This window comes from Anabrus simplex, chromosome 1 (genome assembly GCF_040414725.1).
Source record: "Anabrus simplex isolate iqAnaSimp1 chromosome 1, ASM4041472v1, whole genome shotgun sequence".
In the NCBI taxonomy this organism is placed as follows: domain Eukaryota; kingdom Metazoa; phylum Arthropoda; class Insecta; order Orthoptera; family Tettigoniidae; genus Anabrus; species Anabrus simplex.
This window is the reverse complement of record NC_090265.1, coordinates 626538126-626557865: the sequence shown is the minus strand read 5'-3', so window position 1 is coordinate 626557865 and position 19740 is coordinate 626538126. Positions and strand designations below refer to the sequence as shown.

Genomic DNA, 19740 nt, shown 5'->3' with positions numbered 1-19740 from the left:
GTCCAGAAACATAAACAATCAACATGTCAATCAAATTAAATTGAATTCCCTTTAAGGTATATGTATTTGTAGGCAATTTTTCTCCATGTTAATTGTTCAAATGCACCCTTGTTAATGGAATTCACTTTTAGCGTAATAGCTTCTTGTTTTTGGAGCAGCACATCGAGTACATGATGTACGAGTAAGAGTGGTAACAGTGAAGTCTGAAGTACTGCAATAAGGTGAAGCAAGTTAGATCTACCTTCAACAAACTTAAAACTTTATTAAACCTTTGTTAAACCAAAGTTGGGCCGATGACCTAGACGTTAGGTCCCTTTAAATAACAAGCATCATCATCATCATAGAAGATATAATCATAGACGCTGCCTGCCGAAGGTGGTAAAGGCGTGCTAGTTTCACCCGGATGGACGTGGGTTCGATTCACCGTCAGGAAGTCGAAAAAAAAATTAAAAAACGATATTTCCACTTCCATACGTGCACAAGGCCTGAGATTCACTCAGCCTACCCCAAAATGAGTACCAGGTTAATTCCTGGGGCAAAGGCGGCCGGACGTAGAGCTAACCACTCTACCCCACCAAGTGCAGAGAGATTACGGATAATAGAAGACTTTATCTTCCACTCCTCCAAAGGCCTCCATGGCGTGTACGGAGATGACTGCTTTATTTTTATATAATCATAGCCACGGAACCTCCAGTTTTACGGGGAATTCAAACCGCAGGAACGTGGCTTACCATTGCAAAAATCCCACTTGCTTTATTTTAAGACTACAGCAGGGGATTTAAAGCAGAATTCTTTTACATGTTAAAATTATATCGGAGGATCTATCGAGATTCGAACCTAGAACGCCTGGTTGGAAAACCAACAGCGAAGTCACGTAACTATTCACGGCTGCATGGTTAAAAATAGATATCGAAATCAAATATATTTTAATGCTTCTGAATGACCTGGCCGAGAATACTGTAGATGGGCTGTTACGTTAGCCGACTCACCTTTCGGAAAGGCGCCGAGACGCCAGAGAAGAAAAGGCTGCAGACAGAAACGGGCTCCGACGCCTCGAGGCGTTTCCCAGTTAGATAGAGGTAGTTTCCCAAAGAATATCATTTGACAGCCCACGTAAACAAGCCCTACATAATCCTGACGCTCGAGCCAAAGAGATTGTAGCGCCCGTCTCGTTTGCCAGGGTTGTGTGGAACGGAAAAGATTCCTTCTTTGTGTGACGTCGCCTTGCTTCAAAACTCGAGCCTCGCTATTTCAGATAACGAGAATGAACGTAGACAACAAAACCTCTATTGAGAGCAGAATTCTTTGTGTATTAGCTCATTCAATTACAAATGCCGTATACAGGGTGGTCGGAAAAAACGTGAACGTGCTATATGAGCGTTAGAGGGTTGGTCATATTAATGAATAATTTGAAAAAAAAATAATTCGATATCTCGCGCCGTTATCATTCTATCAGCTGCTAAAGTTATCCAATCAAATCACTTCGCGGGCGAATTCAAATGGGCTTTGCGAAGCGATGTTGATAAATCTGCACGTGACTTAAGACCGGCTTGAGAGGAATGCCGAGAAATCGGCATCAAACACAAACACACCGCGGATTTCAGCCTGTGCCACCGTAGCGTACTTGATATGTCGCCCGGAGGTCCGTATTCAAATCCTTTCCCTGACGAAGTTCTTCTCTTCGATTGGTGTTCTGAAGCCGGTTTTAAACCACGTACAGATTTAGCTACGCCGCCTCACAATACACATTTGAATTTGCCCGCGAAGTGATGTGATTGGCTAGCTTCAATACCTGATAAAATGAGATATTGAATTATTTTTTCCAAATTATTTATCAGTATGACCAACCCTGTAATGTTCACATACCCAGTTCACGTTATTTCCGACCATCCTGTATATATGAACCCAAACGACCAGGATGTATTAGTCCAATAGAGAATTTTTTCACAGACCCTGTGTATATGGACCCAAATGACCAGGATGTATTAGTCCAATAGAGAATTATTTCACAGACCCTATGTATCGGACCCAAACGACCAGTCTCTATTAGTCCAATACAGAATTATTTCACAGACCCTGTATATATGGACCCAAACGACCAGGATGTGTTAGTACAATACAGAATTATTTCACAGACCCTGTATATATGGACCCAAACGACCAGGATGTATTAGTCCAATAGAGAATTATTTCACAGACCCTGTATATATGGACCCAAACAACCAGGATGTATTAGTCCAATAGAGAATTATTTCACAGACCCTGTATATATGGACCCAAACGACCAGGATGTATTAGTCCAATAGAGAATTATTTCACAGACCCTGTATATATGGACCCAAACGACCAGGATGTATTAGTCCAATAGAGAATTATTTCACAGACCCTGTATATATGGACCCAAACGACCAGGATGTGTTAGTACAATAGAGAATTATTTCACAGACCCTGTATATATGGACCCAAACAACCAGGATGTATTAGTCCAATAGAGAATTATTTCACAGACCCTGTATATATGGACCCAAACGACCAGGATGTATTAGTCCAATAGAGAATTATTTCACAGACCCTGTATATATGGACCCAAACGACCAGGATGTATTAGTCCAATAGAGAATTATTTCACAGACCCTGTATATATGGACCCAAACGACCAGGATGTGTTAGTACAATAGAGAATTATTTCACAGACCCTGTATATATGGACCCAAACGACCAGGAGGTATTAGTCCAGTAGATAATTATTTCACAGATTCTGTTAGCTTACATTCGGGAGATAGTGTATTCAAACCCTATTATCGCCAGCCCTGAAGACGATTTTCCATGGTTTTCCACTTTTACACCCGGAAAACCCTGCAAATATACCTTCATTAACATCACGGTTACTTCCTTCCCACCGAGCTCGATAGCTGCACTCCCTTAAGTGCGGCCAGTATCCAGTATTCGGGAGATAGTGACTTCCAATCCCACTGTCGGCAGCCCTGAAGATGGTTTTCCGTGGTTTCCCATTTTGACACCAGACAAATGCTGGGGCTGAACCTTACTTAAGGCCACGGCCACTTCCTTCCCATTCGTAGCCCCTTCCTGTTCCATCGTCGCCATAAGACCTATCTGTGTCGGTGCGATGTAAAGCAACTTGTAAAAAATTTTCCTTCCCAGTCTTATCCCGCTTGTACCCTATAGTTCCCTTAACATGCGCCTTATGTCGGGACGACATAAAAGCAATACCAAACATATCTTGTATTTCTGAAGCCAAACAACCAGAATAAAATAATCCAATAGAGAATATTTTCACAGATCTTATATTTATCGAACAAACATGCAGGATATCGCCCTTGAGCCTGCGAAAACCGCAATGTGAACTATTTCAACTTAGAATTTTGCCCGGTATTGTTCTTTCATCTAAGGTTCAATATTCTAGCTCATATGTGCTGCGGGTCAGTACTTATCACGATAGAGAAGAATTTCACAAACATCATATATATAGATTAGTTCTTCTTCCGCTTCTTCTTCTACCGCGCCTTGTCTCTTATATCGGGTCAGCGACATGGCAGCGACATTTCCATAGCACCCTGAGCTGTGAGCACGAGCTTTGCCATATCCATTTTGATCTTCGGAACCAAGGTCAGTTTCGGTCTTCCGCGGCCTGTTTTTCCTCCTCCTTTACTCTTCTGAGCAAGTGCTCGTCTTCCCTTCTTTGCACGTGGCTATACCAGAAATGTCTTCACCGAGCTCGATAGCTGCAGTCGCTTAAGTGCGGCCAGTATCCGGTACTCGGGAGATAGTAGGTTCGAACCCCACTGTCGGCAGCCCTGAAAATGGTTTTCCGTAGTTTCCCATTTTCACACCAGGCAAATGCTGGGGCTGTACCTTAATTAAGGTCACGGCCGCTTCCTTCCCATTCCTAGCCCTTTCCTGTCCCATCGTCGCCGTAAGACCTATCTGTGTCGGTGCGACGTAAAACAACTAGCAAAAAAAAAAAGAAATATCTTCATGGCACCACCAAGGGTTATGCGGTTATAACAAAATCGCAGTAACCAATGGCGGCGTGTCTAATATAATGTTATTGGCGTTACGTCCCACAACTACTTTTCTGATTTTCGGAGACGACGAGATGCCGGAATTTAGACCCACAGGTGTTCTTTTACATGCCAGTAAATCTATCGACACGAATCTGATGTATTTGAGCATCTTCGAATACCACCGGACTGAGCCAAGTTCGAATTTGCCAAGTTGGGGTCACAAGGTCAGCGCCTCACCAGTCTGAGCCACTCAGCCCGGAAAAATGAGTCGTACTAGGTAATATGAGGACTGAGGTAGTTTCCTGTTGCTTCCCTCGCCGTGCCAGAAAATGTTGGAGCACAACTGACCCTATGATTAACATCTTTACTCTGAATTTCATTACTCAGCACCACCTCAGCAGCCTCCATACCGCCGTAGCCATTAGTGAAACAGAGAATTAAATAGAAATGTTATTTAGCTATGGCTTGCACCAGCTGACAGATGCAATAATAGTGAATCCGTGAATAAATGGCCAAAAGTGGGGGCGTTACTTAAGCACCTTCAAATAACACGGAACTGAGCCGAGATCGAATGCGCCAACTTTGCCTCGGAAAACCGGTGCTCTATCATCTGACTCACTCAGCCTGGCAGAATGGAATGACGTGGACTTCGTCATATTTATTTATTTATTTATTTATTTATTTATTTATTTATTTATTTATTTATTTATTTATTTATTTATTTATTTATTTATTTATTTATTTATTTATTAGGTGCAGTCGATATTCTTAAATTTGCGTGATCTCATGGAAGACGGACAACATTAAGTGAAAGAGTCTTTCTGAATAAACATGACCTAATATAATAATTCAATCCAGCTCAATAGACATCTCTATATTTCATTTCTTTTACAATACATAGCGATTTGAACAAAACATCATTATCTTGACTAGAAAGCAGACATGTGTATTTGACTGCCAGAGATATTATTCAACTGAGTGAGCAAGAAATTGGTAATATTCTGAGTGAATGCAGACGAAGTCGAAGTCTATCCATCCAAACAAAAGTAATATTGAATCTGTCACCAACAAGCTCTGCGGAAGACAGGGCATTCTTCCCTCGCATTGAAGCAGCGTCTATGCAACGTGTCTGTGTTTTCTTCAGATGTGCAAAAGGAACTGCTTTCTCTCCATTTTTTATTATCCATTTAGAGGAAAAATCGAACAATGAATTGGATCCTCAGGAGCAGATTGTTCTTTTCCCTTTATCCAATAATTCTCTCGTATGTCTATTGCTCACGGTAAAATGTTTCGTAAAATTTGTTTTACAATTAATTTTATAAAAAAATTTGTGAAAACAAGTTGTGTTGCTCACGGTAAAATTATTTTATAAAATCCCTGGAAACATCGGGATGACCATCTATGAACTCACTTCTGAACTAAGATGTATATGTGCTGCCATCTATCGATAAACTTATAAACCAAGAATCAGCTGTTCAACTTACAGTGTGTTTGAGAGTGTGGCTCCAACAAACAAAGCAAAACTTGCTGCTTTAGCTGCAATTATATGTTGTACGGTGGTAAAAAGGAAGAAAAGAAATGCCAGGAAATGCTGGACTCGGGATTGGATCAAAATAAGAGAAGAAGGTAGAGGATAGCTGTCCTTGGTCGAAAATTAGTTGAGGTTAGAAGACCAACATTCATATAGGAATTCGGCGATTGTGTTTTCTGCCTCTCTTCTTGCATTTCTATTGTGGTAAAGTGGCGTTTTAACCTCGTACAAACATGGATATTATTCTGGTATTTGTCCAGTAAAACACTAACAGCTTCCTTAGTCCACCCGGGTCCTGCCATTTTACAAAGAAGTGTTTGTTTACTGTCGAGCTTCACAATCTTCTCACGACGTAGCGCAAGCATCATCGTGATGTCAGCTTCGCTGATTGGTTCGTTTCGTAAAATTAATTTTACGGAATAGAACATGTCTTATTTTATGAAAAGTTTTATCAAAGGTTTTGTAAAACTTGAATTTGACCGTGAGCAACAGAAATTTTATAAAATTAAATTATTGTACAATAAATTTGACAGAAAATTTTACCGTGAGCAACAGGCATTAAATTGTATCAACACTACTGCTGTTACTTTTCTTTTTAATGTTGAAAACATTAAGCAATTTCCTCAATTGTGCAGACATTTGAAGGGCTAAAGGGTCCAAAAAGGTTTCAAATTGTGAGTCTTGGATATCTCTACTAAACTAAAATAAAAACACAAATTTCGGAAATAACTTCCGTCCTAAATACATTTTCGGGGAACAGCCTAAAATCGCTTGTTTCTTTACTCGTCTTCTTTTTTTTATTCAAATCCAAGCCAAATTAACTCATTTACATCATTCTTTCTGTAATGTTCTCCTTGGTTAACACTCTCAGACGTTTTTTGATTTTTTGAAAAATGTCCACCCCAAATGTAGTTATAAGGGCTTCAATGAAACTCTACATTGACTCACATTAGCGCTCGTAGTGGCGCTTAAGTGAAACAATGCATTGACTCACATTAGCGCTTTTTAGTGGTAGAAAAAGGCAAACTGCTAATCTAATCGCTCGGATAAAGATGCTTAAGAAAAGGATTATAATTTTTTGGAATAAATAAATAATATATTCTCATACTTTATTATATTTCATTTACGTGAAATTCGTAGCTCATATCCCTAGGATGTTTCCAACATTGAGTTGCTTGCCTGAAGAGCTAGAACCGTGGATTTTTTTATTATTTTTTTTTCTTTTACAATCTGCTTTACGTCGCACTAATCCTTCGGAGGTTTTCGGCGACGGAAGGGTGGGAAGTGGCTCGAATTGGGAAGGTGACATCCGTGGCATTAATTAAGATACAGACCCAGCATTTACCTTATGTGAAAATGCGAAACGACGGAAAATCATCTTGAGGACTGCATGGTAGGATTTGAATCCACCATCTCTCGAACGCAAGCTCACAACTACGCGACCATAACTGCACGGCCAACTCACTCGGTTCCATGGCTAGTGCGCTGGCTTTTGGTCCGAGCGGTTCTGGTGTATGCTGAAAACGGCATACACCACACACATCCATCCCCCGAGACATAGGAATTACCAATTGAGGTTGAAATCTCCGATCCGACCGGGTATCGAACCGAGAATCCAGACGCTTCCCAGAACCCCATCCTCACTGACGCGCAGGTCGCCTGTAGACGTCACTTCGGAAAACTTGCACCAGGATGCCATACACTTCTTGACTGCATCAATGACGGGATAGAGCGAAATATGTTCCGGAAATGGACAGGGCAGGATAGCTTCAGTGAAATAAATGACGGTGACTGGTGCTCTAAAGAATGGTACGCGTGTCACAAGCAGATAGTATTGACGGTAATACTGTCGGCAAGAAAGGGGAGGGATTTGTGAGTTGGTATATACAAAGGACCAAAAGTGAGTACCAGGTTAATTCCTGGGGGCAAAGGTGGCTGGGTGTAGAGCTAACCACTCTACCCCATCAAGTGCCAAGGTTACGGATAATGGAAGCCTTCACCTTCCACCTCTCCAAGGGCCTTCATGGCCTGTACGAAGATGACTTTGCTATTTGCTTTTTTTTTTTTTTACATACAAAGGACAGGTTGGTTACGGATTTTCAGGAAAATGGTGTAAAAAAAATGCCAGGGTCCGACTCCTTGGCTGAATGGTCAGCGTTGAGGCCTTCGATTCAGAGGGTACCGGGTTCGATTCCCGGCAGGCTCGGACATTTTAATCACCTTGATTAATTATTCTGGCCCGGGGACTGGGTATTTGTGTTTGTTCCAATACTCGCCTCTTCATATTCAGACGACATACTGCACTACCAACCACCACCGAAATACGCAATAGTGATTACATCCCTCCATACAGGGTTGGTGTCAGGAAGGGCAACCGGCCGTAAAACATGGCCAGATACATATGTGCAACACAGTTCGCACCCGCGCGCGACCCAACAGGTGTGGGAAAAGCGGTAGAAAAGAAGGAGGTGTAACAAATGCTAGGAAGAGAAGAAAAAGGTGCTAGTATTAATGAACTTGGTTGTAGTACCTATTTAGTTTTTTAAAGCACTCATTTATGGCATTCTCGAATACCAGGAAGACTGCGAGTAACATATTGTTCTACCATCAAGCGGCACACCTTTCTCAGTGTGAATGCGTTGCTGGAGTTGTCACGATGCGAATCCATGTGCAGTCAAAAATAAACCTAGTGAGTGAGAGCAAGTACAGTGCCAAGTCCAAATACCCTTGTTTCATTCGATATAAACACACATTTTACATAGAGGTTCATGGTCGACCGTCTGTCACAGATGAAAGTGAGTGTGAGCTCTCTAGTTTCGAGCTTGGCGTGTAAAGGACGGCCATATTACCGATGCGGTAGTCCGAAAGCAAAGCTAAGCCATCTCTGTACCGACCATGAGGCCCTTGGAAGAGCCTAAGATACCTTGTTACCTCGGCACTATGGCAGAGAGTGGTTAACTGTATGTCCTGTCAACTTTAACTTGGTTTTCATTCTTGGAGAATTCTAAGTCAAACTCAAAGCCATATACCTCTCCAGAAGTAAAAATCCCATCTCAGAAATGTCTTACTTCGTGACAGAAAATCAAACTGAATTTGTTCTTCACCGCCTCGGTCAGGCGGTCCTAATGCCCTTCTACTTTGGACTTCAACAGTCCTCTGTAGCCGTTCGTGTTGTTTCGAAATTCTGTCATTTCCCATCTGACATCTAGGTTATAACCAATTTTTAATCACAAAGGAAAGTAAAGGGGTGGTGCTCCAGATCATTGCTGTTTCTGTCAAATTTATTGTACAATAATTTAATTTTATAAAATTTCTGCTGTTCACGGTCAAATTCAAGTTTTACAAAACCTTTGATAAAACTTTTCATAAAATAGGACATGTTCTATTCCGTAAAATTAATTTTACGAAACGAACCAATCAGCGAAGCTGATATCACGATGATGCTGGCGCTACGTCGTGAGAAGATTGTGAAGCTCGATAGTAAACAAACACTTCTTTGTAAAATGGCAGAACCCGGGTGTACTAAGGAAGCTGTTAGTGTTTTACTGGACGAATACCAGAAATATCCATATTTGTACGAGGTTAAAACTCCACTTTACCACAATAGATATGCAAGAAGAGAGGCAGAAAACACAATCGCCGAATTCCTATATGAATGTTGGTCTTCTAACCTCAACTAATTTTCGACCAAGGACAGCTATCCTCTACCTTCTTCTCTTCTTTTGATCCAATCTCGAGTCCAGCATTTCCTGGCATTTCTTTTCTTCCTTTTTACCACCGTACAACATATAATTGCAGCTAAAGCAGCAAGTTTTGCTTTGAATATTGAATTTTCACGACCGCATTGTAATCGAAACAGACTTTCAACGTATTAGGTCGTGTTACGTACATGTAGGACGTGTTGAAGAGATGTTAAGTACAGAACAAAAATGGCCAGCCGGACACCAGTGGGATCCGAACCCACAACCTCCCGGGAGGTATTTTACAATGAATGTTCACGAATTGTCCGACAGATATTGATGTAACATTTTATCAAATTAGTGTCTATAGTACAAATATTAGCGTCCATGTGTTTAGGCAATAAATAAATTTATAAACTGCCTGAAAGTAAGAAACAACTTAATGAAAATATGTCATGTGTCGTTCTTCAAAGGACGTTATAAAACTCTATGAAATCACACTCAAAAATATTTAGAAATGTATAAACATTTGTTTATTTCTGTTTAAATTCCTTTAAAACTTGAAATTTGGAACTTACCTTAATGAAGACTTCACTCGAGAAGTGAATTCGGGTTCGATTCGTGAGAATGGACATTTTTTGAGCTGTAACAATACTCTTACTGGTTTCATGTCCCATTAACTGCTTTTAAGGTTTCCAGACATGACAAGGTGACAGAATTCTGTCCCGTTCTTCTTCTTATTATTCTTATTCTCCTTCTTCGTCGTCGTCGTCGTCGTGCCCTTTCTCCCAATATATTGCGGTTGGCAGTTCATATCTTTATGTGGTGGTTGGCAGTGTGTTGTCTTGTAAAGTAGAGAAGAGTATGATTACAGACAGAAATACTCTATCCCCGAGCTATATGAATTAACCATACGCACCGAGCGAGATGGTTGTGCGTTTAGGGGCTGGCAGTGATAAGCTTGCATTCAGGGGATAGTAGGTTTTAGTCCCACTGTCGGCAGCCCTTAAGATGGTTTTCCGTAGTTCCCCATTTTCACACCAGGCAAATGCTGGGGTATGTATGTATGTTTAGTCCTCAGCCCGAAGGCTGGTTGGATCCTCAACAGTTCCGCCATCAGCTGTCATAGATGGCCTAGGCATCACTGAAGAGGCGTACTAGGGAAATGAGGAGTGAGGTAGTTTCCCGTTGCTTTCCTCACCGAGCCACAAGTTGCTATTACACATCAGTCTGCCAAGCCCACTGAAATGCATGCACCAACTGACCCTATGAGCAATATTTTCACACCATTCATAGCAGGGACTGGCTGCAGAAGGAATGGCATTACTAGCATTACTCATACCTCAGTCACTTTCATTTTGTCAAAGCTAAGGATAAAGCTGAGACAGGTCAATGAAAGTAACAAAATTGCTCTAGCCCATACCAGAAGACATAGTGCACTGTAAACACTAGGTCCTGCCAGCAAAGGCACCAGGATTTGAATAGGCATGCTGGGGTTGTTAGCTTAATTAAGGCCGCGGCCGCTTCCTTCCCACTCCTAGGCCTTCCTCATTCCATCGTTGCCGTAAGACTTATCTGTGTCGGTGCGACGCAAAGCAACTTGTAAAAATTAACCATCCCCGAGTCGGCCTGGAATCGAACCTGGGATCCTTCTAAACCGAGACCGAATTCGCCACCTTGGATCGAGAAGGCCAACTCTTTTCTCGTCGTAGCCACTGTATTTTCAAGTAGTTCAGTAAGAAACATCTTTGAATACGAGCATATGCGGTCATAGCGACTGAGAAGCTCAATAATTAAAGATACCTCTTTCTACTGCTGGATCGTTCCCTTACGTGTTTCTGAAGTCTTTCGCTTTGAAACACGTACTTATTTAAGAGGTTGTTCACAGACTATGGTGGTCTTTGTGCTTGTTAATTCTTAACATTTAGGAAATGAGACCGTTGCCAAGTAAAGTGACCCAGTGGCCTTCAGTATATACATCATCATTAAACTTTACAACTTGGCAAGTACTTCGTCTTGTGTAACAGGTACTAATTTCATTGCTTAACATCTGCAGTTTTCCGTGAATTTGAGATTTTGTTGCTCATAGGAACGAACGTGACTAGTTCTCAGCAGACTGGAGATGGAAATGTCACCTCTCATTCGTCGGTCCGTAGATTAAGTCAATCTTCAGAAAACACATCTCTGAGTCTGGTTTTACGTACGATAGATGTCTACTCATTTCCAAGACCATCAACATGAAGCCTTGTGCAAGAGTTGACCACGCCCTTACCTGTACTCTCTGAATTTGAAAAATCTCGTTGGATCTGGTGTTTTAGCGCAGTAGCGGCGATTTCAAATTTGAAGGGGGGAGGAAGGCGCAAAAATTTATAGACAACAAAAAGGGCCCGGGTTTAAGTGCTATAGCAGTAGATGTTACCCTTACTCACAGCACATATTACACGCTGTTGCGGTGTATGAATCGGTTAGCCGCATCGAATTAATACTTTTGCTTATATTCGCTAAGTATTTTTCCTAATAATTAAATAAGGAATTAGCTGAATAAACAATAGGGCTTGTACAAACTGCTTTTTTTATAATTTCTAGTTTAGGGAGATTTTTAGTAATTCTTCAGTCTGTCAAAACTTAAAAAATATCAGGTGGCTAAAATGGAAAAGAAATATACCCTCCCCCCCTAATCACTGCTACTGTTCAGCGTGTTTAAGTCGTACACAGTGTTCTTCCGTATTAGTATTTGGCTTACCAGCCTTGTGTACCGCACTTGTGAGTATAGAAGCTCTCTGTTATTAACCTGTGTCCCCTCAGCGTCTATGCTCGCGTGTGACGTTATTAATTATTTATTTTCAATGAGACTCGTATTCCGTGCCATGGAATATGAATTCTGAAATAAGTATTGTACCATTTGTTTATGATTATGGTAGTGTGTAAATTAAGAAAATCGGAGCAGGTAGTGTCCGAGTCAATACCGCTGAAAGTTTTGGCGCAAAACTCCTTACCCAGGTATCGTTGCCGTGGGGTGTTTCTAGAGTTGATAAAGAAGGAAATGGGCGCAACGACCTTGCATGTCTTGTTTACTTCTCACAGTGGTCATTAATATTATCCAAATTTTGTTTAAGATTTAAACAAACCTGAAAAAATACGCTGTCAGTAGTCAAAAAGAGGTAGGCCTATGTTCAACAATAAAGTATATAATTCAGAAAAATGAACACTGGAATTTTATGAATAATATAAAAACCTATATGATATATTTGATGTATGATTGTACTACGTTGTACTGCTACATATATTTGAGCAAGATGAACAGCAGTCCAAAAAGGCTAATTTGGAAAAGAAGAGGCACTGTGAGCCTTATTTTCATGACTTGGGACACAAGTATAAAATTAATAACTGGGAAGTTATTTGTGCGTGCGGAACAATCACAAATTTATCTGTGAATGTTTTCAAGCATTTCATACACCCTATTAATGTTCTGCAAGGTATTACAAATGCGATTTTAATAGATTCCATCCAGATTTATAAAATCATCTATATAACCTAAAGGAATTTGAAAAAATAGGGGTTAGCTTCCCGAAAATAATGAATATTGCAAAATTATTTAAATTTAAAAAATTAATTAAAAGTATTGTATTTCTATTGTGTTCATAGATTAATCAATAGGTTGAACCTTTGTGGTTTCCCCTTCAAAACGACTGCTCGAATTTCATACAATTTCCAAGCTTACGCGTTTCTGAGCTATAATAATTTTGCCGCTCGGGAAACCGGTAATTTTTTATTCCAACTTTGTGATCGTCCTGAGGCGGCGTGTGGCGTAACGAGCTTAAAGTTAATTTTATGTAAATTATTTGATCCTCTTCTTTCAAACCATATATTGAATATTTGGATATGCGTAATAGTTCCACAGTAATCAAGATTTAAGTTTTCCCCCATACTGGACCCGCGGGATAAGACATTTTCCGTCAAAATTGGCAATATGTAAATTGCAAGTATAAGGCTACAACATATAAACATTAAAATTTTTACAATCATAGGTCCAGATCTGTCTGGAGCTGTATTAAAAATCAAATCGGTCTCCTTGGTAATTCCAAAACCGAGGTGATAATAATAATTTTGCTATTTGCTTTACGTCACACCGACACAGATAGGTCTTTTGGCGACGATGGGATAGGAAAGGGCTAGGAGTAAGAAGGGAGTGGCCATGACCTTAATTAAGGTACATCCCCAGCATTTACCTGGTGTAAAAATGGTAAACCACGGACAACCATCTTCAGGGCTTCCGACAGTGGGGTTCGAACCCACTATCTCCCGAATGCAAGCTCCCAGCTGCGTGACCCTAACCTCACGGTCTACTCGCTCAGTTGAGAAGAAGATCTCAACCTACTCCTCATAACCTGGGGAAAAAATTAACTTCAAATAAAATTCAGAACTTGTTCTTTTTCTCCTTCAATTATTCCTCCCCAAGATTCTACCTCACTATTGATCAAAATTCCTTAAAAAGTAAGTAAAGTTTATTTTACGCCATAAAATGGTCTAAAGATGAGCCAAGTCTTAATGTGAAAGAACCAACAAAAAACCGAATGTATTTTAGCAAACTTCAGTGAGTTCGTTTATTTTTCAGTGGTTTTAACGTCACTCTAATACATCGAAAGTTTTCGGAGGTGCAATGATGACAAAGGGATAAAATTGGCAAGGTAGCGGCCGTGGCTTTATTTAAGTTATAGCCTCAGCATTCGCATGATGTGAAAATGGGAAATCACAGAAAATCAATTTTCAGGCCTGCCAACGAATCCACCATCTCCCAAATGCAGGCACACGGCTGTGTGACCCGAACCGCATAAACAATTCACTCGGTCATTCAAATTCATGATATAAAGTGTACTGAAAATTGTGCATCAAATCTGTACAAATCTTCCACGTCCACTTTTCTCCAGTACTTTCCCTTCAGTTAAATTATTCAAGAGCGTATTATGGGGAAAGGTTGGTTCAGTGAGTTTAGCAATCCTTTTCCGCTCAGTTAGGTTCAATGTTCACTTTCCTCGGATTTTCTATTCCATTAGCCTCTCAACGTGGGACGACTTTCACTACCTGGCTACCATGTGCTGCGGGAGTAATATAGCACCGAGCATGCTATGAGTGCAGGCTTTTAGTTAATCGGGCATAAATGACAAGCGGTTCAATGGATTTTGCCAAAATGTTCAGTTTGTTATTAGTGTATAAACAAACAAACAAACAGCATAAATTACTGGAATTATATAAGGTCACTGAAGTGGAGGAATCTTCTGAGCTTTCAAATCGAACAAGAGATATGGCTGAACCAAATATAGAAGTAGCTAGTACCCGGATTTTTGAGATATAAGATCATAATACAGGTTTCTGTACTATACTCATTAATACACACAGTGCACAAACTACATACATTTCCTCCGCAGTAACCAGTACACATTCATTTACCCTCGACCGGAACGGAAATAACATACTGTGTGATCTCATGCGAGGTTGAGAATAAATATCTGCCTATTCTATTATCATATTTACGAACTCGACGTAGAAAACAACTGAAAATTTTCACACAGGATATAAACAGTTCTTTGCAGCATTCTGAGAACCATAATTCGCCGTAAATATTTCCCTTTGCCCTTTATAATTCCTCATGTCCACTCACACAAACCCACCGATCAATTAATTACGGCCGATATTTTCTCGTGTATCAAAAGCAACATCAGTGTCACGATCACTACTTTTAATCTAAATCCTAGTATTTGCTTAATGAAACTAAACTTTCCGCACAATCATTCTGTAAAACATGGTTAATTTTCGAATGCGCGATCACAAGAAAACGTTTAGCTGTCATGATGTCAACAACAGAACTTATTGTTTTTTCAGACGCGATTTATCATATGTAATCGATAAAAACTCTATAGATGTACGTATCAAATGAAAGATCGATGCTTCGTCTGTAGATATATATATTAGTACACTTGTAATAGTTCAAGAAATATTCGCTAGATAGAAGCAGAAATCAGAAGGTGCTACGCGCGTGCAATGCACGTCACTCCGCGACAGAGAGCGTTGGGGAGTCTGCGTGCAGTGTACGGCACTCCACGTTGAGTGATTACTTGTCTTTTCAGTCCATCCCGTTTTCAGTATCTTTCTCCAGATTCACGAGCAAGACGTCTCTAATAATCAAGTTCAAATTTAGGAATGGTTTACGGACGAGATTTTCTTCTGAAGATGCAGAGCAAAGTTCTCTACGAAACGTAAAGAATTTCACCCTGTTTTCTGACATGGCAAAAGCCCAAAAGAATACAATAAGTGAAATGGCGTACGTCTTTCAGTGCCGGGAGTGTCTGAGGACAAGTTCGACTCACCATGTGTATGTTCAGTCTTCAGCCCTGAGGCTAGTTGGATCCTCAACAGCTCTGCCATCAGCTGTCATAGATGGCCTAGGCATCACTGAAGAGGCGTATACTAGGGAAATGAGGAGTGAGGTAGTATCCCGTTGCTTTCCTCACCGAGCCAGAAGTTACTATTACATATCAGTCTGCCAAGCCCACTGAAATGCATGCACCAACTGACCCTATGAGCAACATTTTCACACCATTCATAGCAGGGACTGGCTGCAGAAGGAATGGCATTACTTGCATCGCTCATACCTCAGTCACTTTCATATTATCAAAGCCAAGGATAAGACTGAGACAGATCAATGAAAGTAACAAAATTGCTCTAGCTTATACCAGAAGACATAGTGCACTGTAAACACTAGGTCCTGCCAGCAAAGGCATACGACTCACCATATGCAGGTCTTTTGATTTGACACCTTTAGATGACCTGCGCGTCGTTATGAGAATGAAATAATGATGAAGACGACACATACAGTACACCCAGCCCACGTGCCAGCGAAATTAAGCAATTATAGTTAAATTTCCTGACCCTGCCAGGAATCGAACCCAGGATGACTGTGACGAAAGGCCAACACGCTAACCATTTAGCCATGGAGCCGAACGCCCAAAAGATTATATCATGTCTACAATTACGGGCCGTGAAAGCATCAATTTGAATATAAGAGGTACAATATCTGTACCAATTTTGAACTCACCAGGTGCCACAGAACCAATGTTAAATGCTGAGGAATTACTATACAGAGCGTATCAGACGTACTGTATACCGAAAAAATAATCAGGGTTGCTCTTCGTGCTATGTTACAAACGATGGTGCAATCGGATTGGTGGAGAAGAGAAGGGGAGGGTGCGAAAATGGGGTGTATGATGGAGACGGAGATAATGCTCCGCGCGTATGTGTAAGTTTCTCGTTTGAGTCGCACAGGATTGTCCTTGTGCCTTACAGGCAATATCCACAGTTCGTTTATTAAACAGCCGTAACTGCACACAGAATACAAGAACACACTGTAATTAAGACACAGTCAAGGAATGCACCAGATCGCTTCTCCTCTCGTATGTTGGTCTCAGTAATGTTCTTTATTATTTAACATGCTCGAAGATGCTTCGTTGCCGCCCCACTATTGCGTATTCTTTCACTCAAAGCATTGAAAATAGAATGAAATACAGAACGAAGGAAACAATACGCCCATTGGTTTGATTACAGTTGATGTTCAATAGCTCCCCACTCCTCACCATATTCGATTCACAGACAAAGGTGTGGTAGTGATCTTTGGACTCCGTTCAGGATGTGTGGCGTTGTCGTGCATTACCTCTGTCTCCCACTTCCCCTTCCTTCCCTTCCCTCCTCTGGCGGACAGCAACAGGCAGCGACCAGATCTCTGGCATAGCAAATGCGGCAAGTTCCTCAATTTGAATCTCGCGCCCGGAAGTATCAAAGTAACCTTATTCTTCTTCTTCTTCTTAATCTGTTTACAGCCCAGGGACGGTTTTTCCCCCGAACTCAGCGAGGGATCCCACCTCTACCGCCTTAAGGGCAGTGTCCCTTGAGCTTCAGACTCTGGGTCGGGAGATACAACTGGGGAGAATGACCAGTAACTCGCCCAGGGGGCCTCACCTGCTAATCTGAACAGGGGCCTTGGTGGGGGACTGGAAGATGGGAAGGGATAGACAAGGAAGAGGGAAGGAAGTGGCCATGGCCTTAAGTTAGGTACCATCCTGGCATTTGCCTGGAGGAGAAGTGGGAAACCACGGAAAACCACTTCCAGGATGGCTGAGGTGGGAATCGAAACCCCTCTACTCAGTTGACCTCCCGAGGCTGAGTGGACCCCGTTCCAGCCCTCATACCACTTTTCAAATTTCGTGGCAGAGCCGGGAATCGAACCCGGACCTCCGGGGGTGGCAGCTAATCACACTAACCACTACACCACAGAGGCGGACAACCTGATTCTTTCGAAAAAATGTCTCCGCCAATCCAATTGCGCCATTGTTCTTAACGTAACACAAAGAGCATCCCTGATTTCTTTTTTTTTTTTCGGGTCACCTTGGCATTCCAGAAGCGAGAATTTTTCTCACCACTTCCGTTCTGATTCTTATTTTATTTTATTTTATTTTATTTTATTTTATTTTATTTTATTTTATTTTATTTCTGATGATCATTAATATCGACCTATTTTGATGTTGTGAATACTGTATTCGTCTTGTGTGGGTTTAACATTGCTCTCTTTGCCATGTGTTTCAGCATATCCCGTTCCGCCATTCCCGCCGTATTTTGGGACAAAATGTGAGGCCAATGGGTTCTGCCTGAACGGCGGGACCTGTACTTGGATCATGGTCATCGGAGAAATGGTTTGTCAGTAAGTAATACTCTAACAGTTACAACTGCAGTCGTGAGTTAGTACCCAAACGGTTTTCGAGTCTAAGTGACGTGTTTTGCTGTGCACAATGATTTTTTGCAAAATGATTTTGAAGATGTTTGTTTTATAATCCTCAGGTCATGTTATTGTTTTGCAGATGGCTGGAAACAGCATGAACCGGGTTTTTGAGCGTGGGAGGTTTGGTCATTCTGATGAATAATTTGAAAACTTAATTGGATACCTCGTGCCATTGTCATTTTATAAGCTGATGAAGTTAGCCAATTAGATCACTTCGCGGGTGAATTCAAATTGACATTATTGCTAAATCTGCTTGTGGCTTATGACCGGCTGCAGTGACATGCCGACCGGGCGAGTTGGCCGTGCGGTTAGGGGCGCGCAGCTGTGAGCTCGCATCCGAGAGATAGTGGGTTTGAACCCCACTGTCGACAGCCCTTTTCCGTGGTTTTCTATTTTCACACCAGGCAAATGCTGCGGGTGTGCCTTAAGGCCACGGCCGCTTACTTCCCATTCCTAGGCCTTTCCAATCCCATCGTCGCCGTAAGACCATCTGTGTCGAGGGGACGAAAAGCAAATAGCAAATAGCAAAAAAAAAAAAAAGTGACATATCGAGAAAAACACACCGTGGATTTCGGCCAATGTCACCGTAGTGTTGTTGCTATGGTGCGATTTTGTCCGTGTTCAAATCCCTCTCTTGCGGATTTTTTTCTTTCATTTGGAGCTCTCAACCCGATCTTTTTTTTCTTTTGCTAGTGGCTTTACGTCACACCAACACAGACAGTCTCATGGCGACGATGGGATAGGAATGGTCAAGGATGGGGAAGGAAACGGCCTTGACCATAATTAGGGTACAGCCTCAGCATTTGCATGGTGTGAAAATGGGAAACCACAGAAAACCATATTCAGGGCTGCCGACAGTGGGATTCGAACCCACTATCTCTCGGATGCAAGCTCACAGCTGCGCGCCCCTAACCGCGCGGCCAACTCGCTCGGTCAAACCGATCTTAAGCCACATGCAGATTTAGTAACACGGCCTCGCAAAATCCACTTGAATTCTCCGGCGGAGCAATCTGATTAGCTAACTTTAGCAACTGATAACATGACAACGGTGTGAGATATCAAATCATTTCTTTATGACTCACCCTCTAACAATTATATACGCGGTTCACGTTGTCTCTTAACACCCTGTATAGGTTGCTGGTGTAAACAAAGGAGACAAGCAGATTCTGTCACCTAGAAATCAACGTTTTTACGCGGTTGTTGCACATGAAATTCCGGATTCGATAGTGAAACTTTCAAATGGGGAAAACTCTGTGGCAAAAAAAATATACACCATTAGATGCAGTACACTTCTCAAACAAACAAACAAACAAACAAAAACCCATGGCACTACAGCCCTAATGATTCATGGTCTAACAAGCGACCGCTGCTCGGCTCGAAGGTCTCTGGATTATGAGATGCATCCTCTTGGCATTGTTGGCATTCTAGACCGACGCCGCTATTTCGCAGTCAGATAACTCAAGTGTTTTCACGTAGACCTCGAACCAGCTTTCAGATCCTGGTGGAAATTTCTGATCTGACCCGGAATCGAACCCGGGTGCTTAGGAAAAGACAGACTCCCTACTTCTAGACCACAGGCCACTTCTTCCCATGGGATACACATGCATTTATGTCTGTTTCGAAGACTCTAAGATATTGTTCTTTTGACAGCAACTACGTTGTTGAACCGTTTGTCGT

At 41.5% G+C, this 19740-nt stretch overlaps 1 protein-coding gene across 1 annotated transcript in view; it reads left to right on the top strand.

The window, feature by feature from the left end:
* The window catches only part of LOC136871249 (pro-neuregulin-2, membrane-bound isoform), a 198264-nt gene that overhangs the window by 86987 nt on the left and 91537 nt on the right, over nt 1-19740 (top strand). The window contains exon 3 of the mRNA XM_067144968.2: nt 17871-17985. Coding sequence (XP_067001069.1) covers nt 17871-17985 — 115 coding nt within the window. The remainder of the gene's footprint in view (nt 1-17870; nt 17986-19740) is intronic.